Genomic DNA, 14,563 nt, shown 5'->3' with positions numbered 1-14,563 from the left:
TAGGCTGAGGTAGGAAAAAAATGAAAGAGAAACATGTAAAGTAAAATCTATTGGGGCTGGCATCGTGGCTCACTTGGTTAATCCTCCGCCTGCGGCGCCGGCATCCCACATGGGTGCCAGGTTCTAGTCCCAGTTGCTCTTCTTCCAGTCCAGCTCTCTGCTGTGGCCCAGGAAGGTAGTGGAGGATGGCCCAAGTGCACCCGCATGGGAGACCAGGAAGAAGCACCTGGCTCCTGGCTTCGGATCAGTGCAGCGCTGTCCGTAGCGGTCATTTGGGGAGTGAACCAACAGAAGAAAGACCTTTCTCTCTCTCTCTTTCTCTCTCTCTCTCTCTCTGTCTATAACTCTGTCAAATAAAAAAAAATAAAGTAAAATATTTTCTTTTTATTATAGTACTACTGGTAGATGTTGCATCCCATTATGGTTTGATTTGCAGTACTCTAGTCTGGTGATATTGAACATCATTTTATGTGCCTGTTGTCCATTTGTATATCTTCTTTGTAGAAATGTCTATTCAAATTCTTTACTCACTTTGAGATTTATTTTTGTCTGTATTTGAAAGGCAAAATGACAGAGACACAGACACAGAGAGATCTTCCATCTACCCAGATGGCCACAACTGCTTTGACTGAGCAAGGCTGAAGCCAGGAGCCCAGAATTCCACCTGGGCCCACTATGGGCCCACTACTACTGCTTTACCAGGCATATCAACAGGGTGTTGAGCCAGAGAACTCAAACCAGCACTCTGATATGGAATACTGGCATCATAAGTAGTGGTTTAATCTGATAAACCACAACTACTACCCCTCTGTACTCATTTTAAATTGGGTGATTTGTCTTTATCCAATCTGGATATTAGACTGTTCTCTTAGGTATGATATGCAAATATTTTCTCCCTTTCTATGGGCTCTTTTTCCTCTTGGTTGTTAGTGTCCTTATGTTTACAATTGTTTTTCAGTTTTGATGAAGCCTGATTTATCTGTTTTTTCTTTAATTGCTTGTATGCTTCAGGCATCATATCAAAGAAACCATTGCTTGATCCAAAGTCACATTTATCCTTATGGTTTCTTTATTTATAGTTTTAGCTGTCTTCTGATTATCTGATAGCTTCTGTAGGACCCTAAACTTATGCTATATTTTCCTTCTTTCTATATAAGATCAAGCATCCCAGGCACAATACTGTCTTCCAACTTGTTATTTTCTTAGAAATATTGCCTTCCCAAGAACAAGAGTTTTTTAAAGTAATGAAACATTAAATCAAGATGTTAGAAGTTCAGAGAATCTGATCAGTATACTGATCCTCCAAACCACACTGAGATAATCTTAGTCTTCTCTTTTCATGACTAAGAGCCATTAAAAAAAAGATAAATGAGTCCATTTTATGATATCATAAAATTAACCATCCAAAATTTATAATGCAGAAGAAAATAATAAACATAAATTAATAAATTATAAAATACAAACTTTGCCTACACTACCATCACCATCTGCCCCTCACTCCACAGAAAAATGACATTTATATAGAAATTTTGTTTCACTCTACCAACAGAAATAGCTTTCATAAACTAAGCAACCAAGTAAAATTCCAAACCCATTATCCTCATTGGACAGTAGTACTGTTTTTGATAACCCATGAAAATTTAAAGTAATTCCTAACAGAAACAATTAGCCAACATTCACGCAAAACTAGGGGGCAAATATGACAAGACAGTAACAATGTTGATCCTAAGTAGAGGAAATGGTGTTTATTGTACTATTATTTCAATTGCATTTTATGTTTGAGAATTTTAGAAAAGCATAAAGAGAAAACAGGTTCTAGAAGACAACATAGAGAATGAAATATTTTTATAAAGTTCAAATATTAATAATTTAAATGTGCATATAATGACCCACTTGTATGTAAATAAAACAGGAATGCAGAACACAATTTATCAAAGTAGTTACCTCTAGAGGATGGAAAACTGGAGGCACACATAAGTATTTGCAAGTTATTTGCAAACTTTTAATTTGGGGGATGGGTATCATGATATTGTGTTAAAATTTATATGTATGTATGATATAATCTTTGATATGATAGCAATTATAACGTATGAGAAATGAAAAAAATACTAGGTATGATGGTCTACCCAGAAATCCAAAGAATATCCTAATAAATTTTTAGATTTTATAATAATTTAATGTGGTTGCTGAATAAAATATGAACACAAAATTTAATTGTATTTTTATATATGAACTATAAACACAACATATGATTCATAAAAATGGTACAGATTAATGGCCAAAACTGGCACAATCTGAGCAAAAGATAAAATAGTATTGGATTACAACTCAAAGTTGAAAAAGAATCTGTGAGTGTATTTGGATATAAATGTCATTTATAATGATATTTATTTTGATATTTAAATGGTGTTCAAATGTATTTACTTGATCTTGATACTTATAATTCACATTATAAAGAAAAGAGAAGGAGGAAGAAATACACAGCAGATTAAACTAATAAACACAACTTTAACCAAGTGGATCAAGGTCAGTATCAACAATGATAATTCAATAATTTTTTTCTTTTATCTGATAAAAATAGCACTTTACCTGTGTAGTCTTCCTCTAAAAAGCCCATAATCCCAGTTGAATCATGAAACAATATAAACAAACATTAGACAGATTCCATTTGAAGATCTCCTAATTTATATTCTACAAAATACTAGTTCTCAAAAATTTCAATGGCTTTAAAAACAAGAAAAAATATGACAAATTATCATGTCCAAAAGGAACCAAAAAAAGACACAATTGTTAAGTATAATGTATCTCTGATTAGCTCATGGAACAGACACAATATTATATTTTAAAAACTAGTAAATATTGTATATAAAGAGAATTGAAAATGAAAATTGGCCGGCGCCATGGCTCACTAGGCTAATCCCCCACCCGAGGCGCCAGCACTCCAGATTCTAGTCCCAGTTGGGGCACCGGTTCTGTCCCAGTTGCTCCTCTCCAGTCCAGCTCTCTGCTGTGGCCCGGGAGTACAGTGGAGGATGGCCCAGGTGCTTGGGCCCTGCACCCGCATAGGAGACTAGGAGGAAGCACCTGGCTCCTGGCTTCGGATTGGCACAGCGTGCCGGCCATAGCGGCCATTTGGGGGGTGAACCAATGGTAAAGGAAGACCTTTCTCTCTGTCTCTTTCTCTCCCTGCCTAACTCTGCCTGTAAAAAAAAAAAAAAAAACTAACAAATGAGGTACTTTAGTTAATATTGCCACTTCATTAATTCTGTTGTTTAGCATGTTAATGTATGTGGTTACTAATAATGGAGACTAAGTGTAAGGGTATCTGGAAATCTCTGGTGTCAGTGTTGCACAGTAACATTGTTCTCTTGTCTTCTCTCCTTCCTCCTCTTTCTCTGTCTTTCCAGATACTAAGAAGACTATTTACTCTTTGGAAAAGGGTATGCTTGGAAAATATTTTATTATCATGGGTATTGCAGGCTTTCTTTTCCTTCTCTTCATTTTACTTTGGGAGAGTACTTTTTGGAGAATAAGAACATTTCTCAATCAACAAGTTTTCTTTAGAATCTATAAGAAATTCAAGAAGGTGAGTACTTAAGTATGGAACAGCTTAAGAACAATGCAAAGAGAATTGCAGATTAGGCCTGAAAAACATATACCTATATATGACTACCTCAGTTACTGAATAAAAATCTATATCTACAGAAAATTTTAAAATCTAAATTAATTAATTTAAATGAATTTTGTTGAGGTACAGTTACCTATAATAAACTGTTGATTTTGTTGATCATCTCAAAAGACTGAATTTTCTCTACTGCTATTTTCACTTTCATTAATTTTTTTGTCTTTATAATTTCCTTCCTTCTACTTACTTTTGATTTATATTTCTTTCGTGATTTCTTTCTTTCTTTCTTTCTTTCTTTCTTGGTTCCTCAATGAGGATTTTTAAGCCATGGCTTTTAAGTCTCTTCTAACACAAGCTTTTATAGTTAAGCATTCCCTATGAACACTGCACTAGCCATAACCTAAAATTTTTATTTTATTATTGTTTTTGACAAAATTGTATATATTGCAGTGTTCAACATGATGTTTTCATATATATTCATATATATTATATATATATATATATATTTCCACTATATATATAGTAGAATGACTGAATTCAGCTTATTACCATACCCACTGGGTCACATGCTTATCTTTTATTGTAGAGACAATATTGCAAATCTCCTACATTAAGAATATTCTTTCCTTTAAAAAGTTGTATTTTTAACTGACAAATAATTATTGTATGTATTCATGGTATACAATGTGATGTTTTGATATATGCTTACATTTGGAATGAGTAGATCAAGTTGATTCACAAATCTATTACCTCACATTCTTAGGATTTTTTGTGGTGAAAATATTTAAAATATCTTTTAGCTATTTTTAAATATGCAATGTGTTGTTATAGTCACCATCATGTGCAAGCTTCTGATAACTGCCATTCTATCTTCTACTTCTATAAGTTTAACTTGTAGAGATTCCACATATAAGCAAGATCTTGTGGTATTTGTCTTTCTGTGCTTGACTTGCTTTACTTAATATAATGTACTCCATGATATTTATCCATGCTGTCTCACAAATTAGAGCATTTCCCTCTTTATTAATGCTGATGGCATTACACTGTGTACATATACCACAGTTTCTTCTTTTTAAAGATTTATTCATTTATTTTGAAAGAGAGAGAGATCTTCTATCCACTGGTTCATTCCACAGATGGCTACAATGGCCAGCATTGGGCCAGGCTAAAGTTAGGAGCCAAGAATTTTATCCAGTGTTTCCACATGGGTAGCAGGGGCCCAAACACTTGGACCATCTTCCACTGATTTTTCCAGGCCATTAGCAGGGAGCTGGATCAAAAGTGGAGCTATGCCATAACATTAGCCCTGTACCACATTTTCTTAATGCATTCATCTTTGAACTCTTAGATTGATTCTATATCCTAGCTATTGTGAATAATGCCACAATAAACATTGGAGTGCAGATACCTTTACAAGATGATGATTTCATTTTCTTTGGGCATTTACCCAAAGAGGCGAAGACACAGAGCTCCCATCTGCTGGTTCACTTCCCAAATGCCCATAACAGCTGAATGCCCACAAGAGTCAGGGCTGAGCTGGGGCCAAAGCCAAGAGGTGAGAATTCAATACAGGTCTCCCATGTGGGTGGTAAGAACCAAACTCCTTCAGGCACTGCCTCCCAGGGGCTACACAGTTGGGAAACTGGAGTCAGAAGCCAGAACCAAGAATTGAACCCAGACACTCTGTTGTGTGATAATGTGGGCATCTTAACCATTAGGCTAAACTTTCACATGCTGGCTTGAGCTTCTAATGTGTTTTTTCAATGTAATTTTTTCTCACAAGAAGTTAATTATTGGGGCCAACGCTGAGGAACAGAGGGTTAGACCACCACCTGTAAAGTCAGCATCCCAGTTCTGAGCAGTTGTGAGTCCCAGCTGGTCTGCTTCCAATCAAGTTTCCTGCCAATGCATGTGGGAAGGCAGAAGATGATGGTCTAAGTACCTGGGTCCCTACCATCTATGTGCGAGACCAGGATGTAGTACTTGTTTCCTGGCTTTAGACTGGTCCATCTCTGACCATCAGAGCCAATTAAGGAATGAACTATCAGATGAAAGATTTCTTTCTCTGTACCTCCCTCTCTGTGTGTCACTCTTGCACTTTAAATAAATAAATCTTTTTTTTAAATGAAATCAATTGTTAACCCTATTGGGGTTCTCCTGTTAATAATAAGTGTTTTCCTCTGACCTCAGAATCATCCTTTAAGGCTTACTGGTCTGGCATTTCAGACATGAAAAGCCAAGACACTGTGGCAAAAAATGTCCTACATTAAGGACCTCAGTGGGTAAGACCCCGGTGGAAAGAAGTGGTCATCAAAGAAGGATGTACTTTTCTCTGAAGGGAGGAGAGAACTTCCATTTGGCTTATGGCTTGTCTAAATACTGACGGAGTTTGTGGATTCAAAAGCCTTCCATAGCCAAGGCAGCTCATGTGAAGAGCCTCGGGTGATCACTGACACCATACATAAGAGTGTTAATTGTTAAATTAACAATAGGAGTCACTGTGCACTAACTTCTCATGCAGGACCTCTGTCCTCAAGGCATTGTATTATTAATTATGTCTAAGTGCTAGCAAAAGATTATCATTCTTGGGTGCTTCTTTAAAGTTAATTAAGTTTCTAAAAAAAAGTGAAATTAACTTCAAGATGCAATGACTTTGAACAGCCCTTGTCTCCACTGTTGAGGAACAGTTTTTTGTGTGTGCAAATTATTGAACTCTTTACTTAATATAGAGTTGGTCTTCTGTGTATAAAGTTAATAGAAAATGGATCTTAGTGGAGAATAGGACTGGGAATGGGAAAGGGAAGAGGCAGAGGGGTAGGAGTGTGGGTAGGAGGGCGGGTATGATGGGAAGAAACACTATATTCCTAAAGTTTTCCTTATGAAATAGATGAAATTTGTATTCCTTAAACAAAAGGCTTCTTTGGGGAAAAAAAATAAGTGTTTTCCTGATTTCAGTATTTTCTCCTTGTCCTTTGGTTTCAGCATATTCACTAATAGGCTGCTATGGATATTTTTGTGTTTATCATACTTGTTCACTAAGCTCTCTGGGTATGTAGATTAATGTTTTCCCTAATATTTAGGAATTTGCAGCCAATATTTATCTGGGTATTTTTTTACTCCTCTCTCCCCTTTCTATTTGACATTTTCATCATGCAAATACTGATGTACTAGAGGGTATCCCATCTTTCTCTGAGATTTTGATCATTTTTCTTCATTTGGTTTTCCCCTCTGTTCAGCCTGTTAAGTCTGTGCAAGAGCTTAGTCTGAAATAATGAACTATAATTTTTTTATTTATTTATTTTTTAGACAGGCAGAGTGGACAGTGAGAGAGAGAGAGACAGAGAGAAAGGACTTCCTTTTGCCATTGCCTCCAATGGCCGCTGTGGCCAGCGCGCTGCGGCCGGCGCACCGCGCTGATCCAAAGGCAGGAGTCAGGTGCTTATCCTGGTCTCCCATGGGGTGCAGGGCCCAAGCACCTGGGCCATCCTCCACTGCACTCCCTGGCCACAGCAGAGAGCTGGCCTGGAGGAGGGGCAACCGGGACAGAATTCGGCGCCCCAACCAGGACTAGAACCCAGTGTGCCGGTGCCGCAAGACGGAGGATTAGCCTATGGAGCAGCGCCGGCCATGAACTATAATTTTTATGTACAATAAATGTTAGTGACTGTGGGTCCTGCCCTTCCACCAAAGATTTGTATTTTGCTAGTTAATTGTTTCATGACAGGCTGGGCTGTTTTCAGTGAAGTCTATTTTCCTTGTAGTATGAAACCTCTGATGCTGTTCCCCTGAGAGTATAGAAATAGTTTGAGATCAGGGTTTAAGGTTCATTGTTACCTAGGGGGCCTCTTCATAGCTATATTTTCCCCTAGTTCTTTTTGGTAAATTAGTCTATGTGCTAATTCATATCTCTAGTGAAGCAATTAGTTCTCTCTTAATTGCTTTCCACCAAAATCTCCATTGCTATTTTAGAGCAACTTTAATGGTTAAAATCTTCATACTCTCTTTCACATGAAGTGAATATAATTGGAGAGAGCACAGGAGATCAACTGCTTAACAGCCCAACTCTCTCCGAAGGCAAAAATCTCTGAACTCTTGGTCCAGAGCTGGAACAGTAGTATGCCTCTCTGCTTCAGGATCTGGGTACTCAGTGGAGGATATTAGTTTCTGGTCTTCTTGATGTACCTTGTCAGCATGAAACCTATGCCCTATGAATGAGTTGGAGTTTAGTGAATAGTAAAATCGAAGTTCTGAAGTTTAGTTGAAGCTGAAGCCTTGATCCATGTTACTGACAGCTCTGAGGAATGATGGCCTTTCATAGCGGTCTTAAATCAAAATAAGGTCACCATATTTTGTATCCCATCATCAACTAGTCATTGGCTGCACCTGACACCTAGGAAAGGGCTATAACCTTAGGAAGAAATATAGTATAGCACAGCACACTAGACCACATGAATGGCCCCTCATGTAAGAAGGAAGACCCAAAATCTCAACTACACTCACTTAGAACTTAGCCTTTGGAACAGGTAGCCGGGCAATGGGATGAGAAATGCTGGCATTCTGCCCCTTCCAGAAAGATAGTTCAGCCCTGATTGGAAGGCTGAAGGAAAAGGGAGCCCTGGGTCCTTGAATGCACCTGCCTGGCGTGAAATTCTGTCACAGCAGTTGGGGGGCAGGAGAAAGGGACCTGGTCATGATTTGTGTGCCACAGAATTTCACTATTCAAGTTTAATAGATTTTCTTGAATAAATGTTTATTCATTCACTGTATGGCCTTGGGATCATTACTAAAGGCTTTAATTTTCACCAATTGTACTGGAGCACAGGTTTGCAGATCTCTCACATTGCATTCCGAAAGTCTCAAAATTTTTTACATGTTATCTTACTGACACTCTCACTCTCATAAAGAGTTAATCCTTTAGTCTCTCAGAATGTTTACCATGATTGTAACAAATCACATTTGATTTCTGTTGTGACTTCGCTATTTCATGAGGTGTCTTAGTTGGGGGAAAAACACAATAGGCTAATCCTAATTTCTGGGGTTTTTTTATTAGACAGGTAGAGTTAGACAGTGAGAGAGAGAGAGACAGAGAGAAAGGTCTTCCTGCCACGGATTCACTCCCCAAATGGCCACTATGGCCGGAGCTACGCCAATCCGAAGCCAGAAGCCAGGTGCTTCCTCCCGGTCTCCCATGCGGGTGCAGGGGCCCAAGCACTTGGGCTATCCTCCACTGCCCTCCCGGGCCACAGCAGAGAGCTGGACTGCAAGAGGGGCAGCCAGGACTAGAACCTGGTGCCCATATGGGATGCTGGCACCGCAGGCGGAGGATTAACCAAATGAGCCACGGCACCGGCCCCTAATCCTAATTTCTTGAACTGTTGAAAGTGAAAACCAATGTGTTCTAAAAGGACTGGGCAAAATTATCTTCAAAATTATGCCAAACTTCTGTTCTAACATTTTAAGACTTCATGTTCTTGATATAGAACTGCCTCAAAACTGGTCAGTGTCACTCTCCCAATATGCAGAAAGCCAATTGCTGACACTGGGGTGGTAGAAGAAAGATGTTTATTGCAAAGCATAGAGCAAGGAGTCTTAACCCAGCTATTACTTAATTTCTGGGCTCCTCAAGGGGCCAGAGGTAAACATTCTTACAGATTGAAGCTGGGACTGAGGGGTACATTCCTGGTTGGTCTGTAGTGCTTATGGCCTTCCTTTGATTGGTCAGTGATTCTGCGTTCTATATGGAATTTTTGTGAAGGTAAAGCTCCAGTCAGTCTAGAGGCTATATGCACATGGTAATTACTTTTGACGCAGGCGCTGGAGCATCTGGAAAAGAAACACTTCAAGAAAAGAACAACCTCAAGATGTGATCTATAGAGGAAATAAATGATCTCATCAGTCAAGGCAATTAGGGATTTTTTAGGGCCAGCTGCACTACTACCTCCATTTAGTGAGCTAATTTTAATAAGAGGTTAATACATATTCAGAAAAGCAGAACAAAGAAACTTCAAGGGAAAGAGACTGGGAGACAGTGTGAGACTAGAACCTGATGGTATATAGCATCTGCATTCAGGACATTGTGCAGGGCACAGCTTTATTCTAAAGCTTCATTGTATAGTGAAGACAAAGAACAGTATTCATATCTGTACCATTATATTGAAAATATATGTAATAGGTCCCAGTGAGTTTCTTAGGAAAAGTTGATTTAGCTTTGCTGATTATCTTAGCTCCCATTCCCTTTTAATTTGAGCAGAATTTATTACTACATTGTCATTACTATATTCTTTAAAGCTTCCCTACTTCTTTGAGATGAGGATCCAGGTTATAAAATAATTTCTCTGAGTGCTTTAAATTCTGTCCTTCAAAAATTTAAATTATACATGGTAGCATGTTAATTCATGCTTTCTCTACTGTGTGAATATCTTTTCCCTATCTTCTGGTCTACAGCCACATTTCCCCAAAGAACTATATATTACTAAAACTTAGTTAAGTTGTATGGGAGAGTGGAATTAGTTGATGTGCAGAAAGTCTCTTGAAAATTGCTCAAGCTTTTGTTTTTATATTTTTAATATTATCCCTCAATTTAGCTTTCACAAAGACACTCAGTCTTGAGAATGTGCCTAAATGGTCTCCACTTCATGATTCTTGTCTTGAAAATACAGGAGCTAGTGTCTAAGAAACTGTCTGGAAAATCCGAAGATGAAGATGTACAAAATGAGAGAATTAACATACTGGAGCATCCTGAGAAGTTTCATAATTCTGTAGTTCTTATTAAGGAACTCACAAAGGTATTATCATTCAATGGCCAACATATGCTGGCTTCATCCCTACTTAAGAGTACACCTTTGGTGCCTGTTGATCAACCTCCTTATATATATCTATATAGATATATAAATAGGCATATATATTTTCTTTACAATCTGTATTCCCCCAATTGAATAGAACTATTCTTGTGAAACTGTCTGAGGTAGTGGTCCATAGGGGACTGAGGTTATCTATTGTATTTGACCTAGAAGCATTCTTCGATGAATTGTCTTTTATGGATTTTTTAGATATATTTTAAGTATCCAGTCATTTTAGCTGTGAAAAATATCTCCCTTGCAATACAAAAGAAAGAGTGCTTTGGATTGCTTGGATTCAATGGAGCTGGAAAAACAAGTACCTTCCAAATTTTGACTGGAGAAGAGAGTGCTACCTCAGGGGATGTGTTCATTGATGGCTTTAGCATCAACAGAAATGTCCTACAGGTGAGATACTATTATAGTATAAGATTGGAGAAGCAGGGGCTGGCACTGTGGTATAGTGGGTGCCAGCATCTCATGTGGTCACATGGTTCGTGTCTCAGCTGCTCCTGTTCCAATCCAGCTCTGCCATGTCCTGGAAAAACAGTGGAAGATGGTCCAAGTTCTTGGGCCCCTGCACCCACATGGGAGATGCAGAAGAAGCTCCTGGCTCCTGGCTTTGGGTCAGCTCAGCTCTGGCTGTTGCAGCCATTTGGGGAATGAACCAGTGAATGGAATATTCTCTCTCGATAGATAGATAGATAGATAGATAGATAGATAGATAGATAGATAGATAGATATAACTCTACCTCCCAAATAAATAAATAAAATTGTAAAAAAAAATAGAGAAGCATAATGACTCATGGATGCAGATAATACTGATGCCTAGGATAATAGATAGGAATCATGGTAAGTATTATTATTGATACTGTTGATGCAGTCAATGAATTCTGATATTTCACCTGCAAGATTGCTTTGGTAACTTGGGGTTCCTGAAGATTCCAAGTGAATTTTAGGATATATATTTTTTATTACTACAAAAAATATCATTAAGATTTTGAGAGATTTCACTGAATCTGTAAACCTTTTCTGGTAGACTTGACATCTTAATAATATTATGTCTTTCCATTTAGTTATGTCTTCTTTATTTTATCAATATTTTGAAGTTTTCAGTGTACAAGACTTTTAACTCCTTAGATAGTTTATTCCTATGCATGTTATTCTTTTTGGTGCTATTGTAAATTAAACTGTTTTCTTAATTTCCTTTTCAGGTTATTCTTGTCAGCATATAGATATTCAACAGACTTTTTAAAAGTAAATATAGATGAATATACAAAACACTTTCCCTATACTTTATATAAAATAAATGGACTAGATGAAGAAAACAAGGGAGAATTAGAGAGAAATTAAGAGGAGGAAAATAGGATGAATTTAGAGATTCTTCTCTGGAATAATAGTCCACAGACTGACTTTGATTACATGAGAAGGGGCCACCAACTACCACAATCTTTCCAGAATCTATCTATAAGGTTTAACTTTATGTCATAATCAATTATCTTTTCCAAATAGAAGTCACGCTCCAAGCAGGTTAACTGAGTGAATCTTCAGGGATGCAACACTGGATCATGGTTATGATTCACTAGGAGTCTCTCTTTTTTGTTGCTACTGCTATTGCATTGTTTTTCTATGCTTGCAGAAAAAAATGATTATTGCTATAACGATAAAATATAGTCAAAACACAAGATATGTCTGGGTTTCATCACTATCTTATTTGAGGAAGATAGGAGAAAATGTTTCTTGATCATGGATATGAGGCCACTAAGTAAATGACCTCATTTCAGTAGACCAACTATTTCAAACCTGTGCTCACTTATCACTTTTTCATGGTTCCAGAATCAATGGAACCTTGACATAATTTCACAAGTTGTACAAATGGTTTCCATACTCATTTTTTTATTGGTTTCTTAAAATTTTTATTTATATATTTGAAAGGAAAAGAGAGACAGAGAGAGATTGTCCATCTGCTGGTTCACTCCCCAAATGCTCTCAATAGTTTGGGCTTGTCCAGGCCAAAACCAGGAGTGAGGAGCTCAACTCCAGGTCTCTTTGTGTGGGACAGCAGCCATCACTGCTGCCTCCTAGGGTACACATTTGCAGGAAGCTGGAATCAGAAGTGGAGCCAGGCCTTGAACCTAGGCGTTCAGATATGGGATGCAGGTGTTCAAGTGGCAACTTAACCACTGCACCAAACACCTGACCCTGTTGTTTGTTAGCATAAGTGTTTATGGCTTGTAGGGTATACCAGTTCCCCAACTTTCTTTGTCCTGACCAATAAAACACAAAGTGCCTTAACTGCTTTGTCACCTGAGGCTCCCTTTCATGTGATGAGTTGCTTCTCTCTTGATCATTGTCTTTTGACAGTTTGATTATAACATGCCTTACTCTGGGTCTCTTTGAGTTCATCTTGAGGTTTATTGAGCTTCTTGGATGTTTATATTCACTTTTTGGGGGGTGAGTTTTCTGCCATTATTTCCCCAAATATTCTCTCTCCCCTTTTCTTCTTGAATAACCACAATGGATATGTCGGTCCACTAGATGATATCCCAAGGGTCCCTTAGGTTTTGTTCACTTTTCCTACCTCTTTTTTTCTTTCTGTTCCTCAGACTCAACAATTTCCATTGTCCTATATTCAAATTCACTGATTCTCTTTGCTACCTGTAAGTCTCTGTGGTGAATTTATTTGTTATTGTATTTCTCAGCTATAGACTTCTTTATTTCCTTTTAGGTTTTCTGTCTCTAATGATTTTCCCATTATGTTTGTACATCACTATCTTTGCTTTGTTCACATCTTCCTTTAGCTCTTCCTTTAGCTCTTCAAGCCTCTTTAAGACAGTTGTTTTTAAAGTGTCTAATAGATTTTCTGTCAGGTCTTAGGGAAAGTTTCTGTGTTATTTTCTTTTAGGTGGGCCATATTTTTCTGTTTCTCATAAATTTTCATGGATAATATAGTAACACTGGGAATCATATTCTTTCCATTCTTTTTTTTTTATTTTTTTGACAGGCAGAGTGGACAGTGAGAGAGAGAGAGACAGAGAGAAAGGTCTTCCTTTTGCCGTTGGTTCACCCTCCAATGGCCGCCGCGGTAGCGCGCTGCGGCCGGCGCAGTGCGCTGATCCGATGGCAGGAGCCAGGTGCTTCTCCCGGTCTCCCATGGGGTGCAGGGCCCAAGCACTTGGGCCATCCTCCACTGCACTCCCTGGCCACAGCAGAGAGCTGGCCTGGAAGAGGGGCAACCGGGACAGGATCGGTGCCCCGACCGGGACTAGAACCCGGTGTGCCGGCGCCGCAAGGTGGAGGATTAGCCTAGTGAGCCGCGGCGCCGGCCTCTTTCCATTCTTATTTGCTGTTTTTTACCTTATAGTGTTTGGAGTTTGGGGTTGTTGGTGTTGTAGGCTGTCTTTTTCCTTAGATAAACCTGAGCTGTGAACTTAAGGTTTTCTCAGGTCTTTTTTGATTGTGTACCTTTCCTTGAGAAAGTGCAGTCACTTTCCAATTTTCTTTGTATATGTAGTTTTTTTTTTTTATTTTTATTTTTTGACAGGCAGAGTGGACAGTGTGAAAGAGAGAGAGAGACAGAGAGAAAGGTCTTCCTTTTTGCCGTTGGTTCACCCTCCAATGGCCGTTGCAGCCGGCGCACTGCGCTGATCCGAAGCCAGGAGCCAGGTGTTTCTCCTGGTCTCCCATGCGGGTGCAGGGTCCAAGCACTTGGGCCATCCTCCTCTGCACTCCCAGGCCACAGCAGAGAGCTGGCCTGGAAGAGGGGCAACTGGGACAGAATCCAGTGCCCTGACCAGGACTAGAACCCAGTGTGCCGGCGCTGCAAGGTGGAGGATTAGCCTATTGAGCCGCGGCACCGGCTGTAGTTGTTTTTTAATGTTCAAGTCTCCAATGTCTGGATCCTAACAGAGGAAAAGAAAAAAAAAAGGAAAGTGTGGGAAAGATGGTAGCCCTCTAAATCCTTTAAATTCATGTCAGCCTCATGCGGAGAGGCTTACTACATTCCAAGTCCATGAGCATGAGTAATCTGGGAATCAATGTAAATATTAGTGTAATTTCATGGCTTAATCTGCAGCTACCAACTGAATGTAAATCAGTAGAC

The 14,563-nt window shown here is 38.7% G+C and overlaps 1 protein-coding gene across 1 annotated transcript in view; it reads left to right on the top strand.

The window, feature by feature from the left end:
- Positions 1 to 14,563, top strand: part of LOC133750311 (phospholipid-transporting ATPase ABCA3-like) — a 101,524-nt gene that overhangs the window by 81,166 nt on the left and 5,795 nt on the right. The window contains exons 22-24 of the mRNA XM_062179849.1: positions 3,408 to 3,586; positions 10,285 to 10,410; positions 10,675 to 10,869. Of these exons, the coding sequence (XP_062035833.1) occupies positions 3,408 to 3,586; positions 10,285 to 10,410; positions 10,675 to 10,869 (500 nt within the window). The remainder of the gene's footprint in view (positions 1 to 3,407; positions 3,587 to 10,284; positions 10,411 to 10,674; positions 10,870 to 14,563) is intronic.

The sequence above is a fragment of the Lepus europaeus genome, chromosome 21, assembly GCF_033115175.1.
Source record: "Lepus europaeus isolate LE1 chromosome 21, mLepTim1.pri, whole genome shotgun sequence".
NCBI lineage: Eukaryota > Metazoa > Chordata > Mammalia > Lagomorpha > Leporidae > Lepus > Lepus europaeus.
The sequence above is the reverse complement of the archived record's forward strand: the minus strand, read 5'-3'. Positions and strand labels throughout refer to the sequence as shown.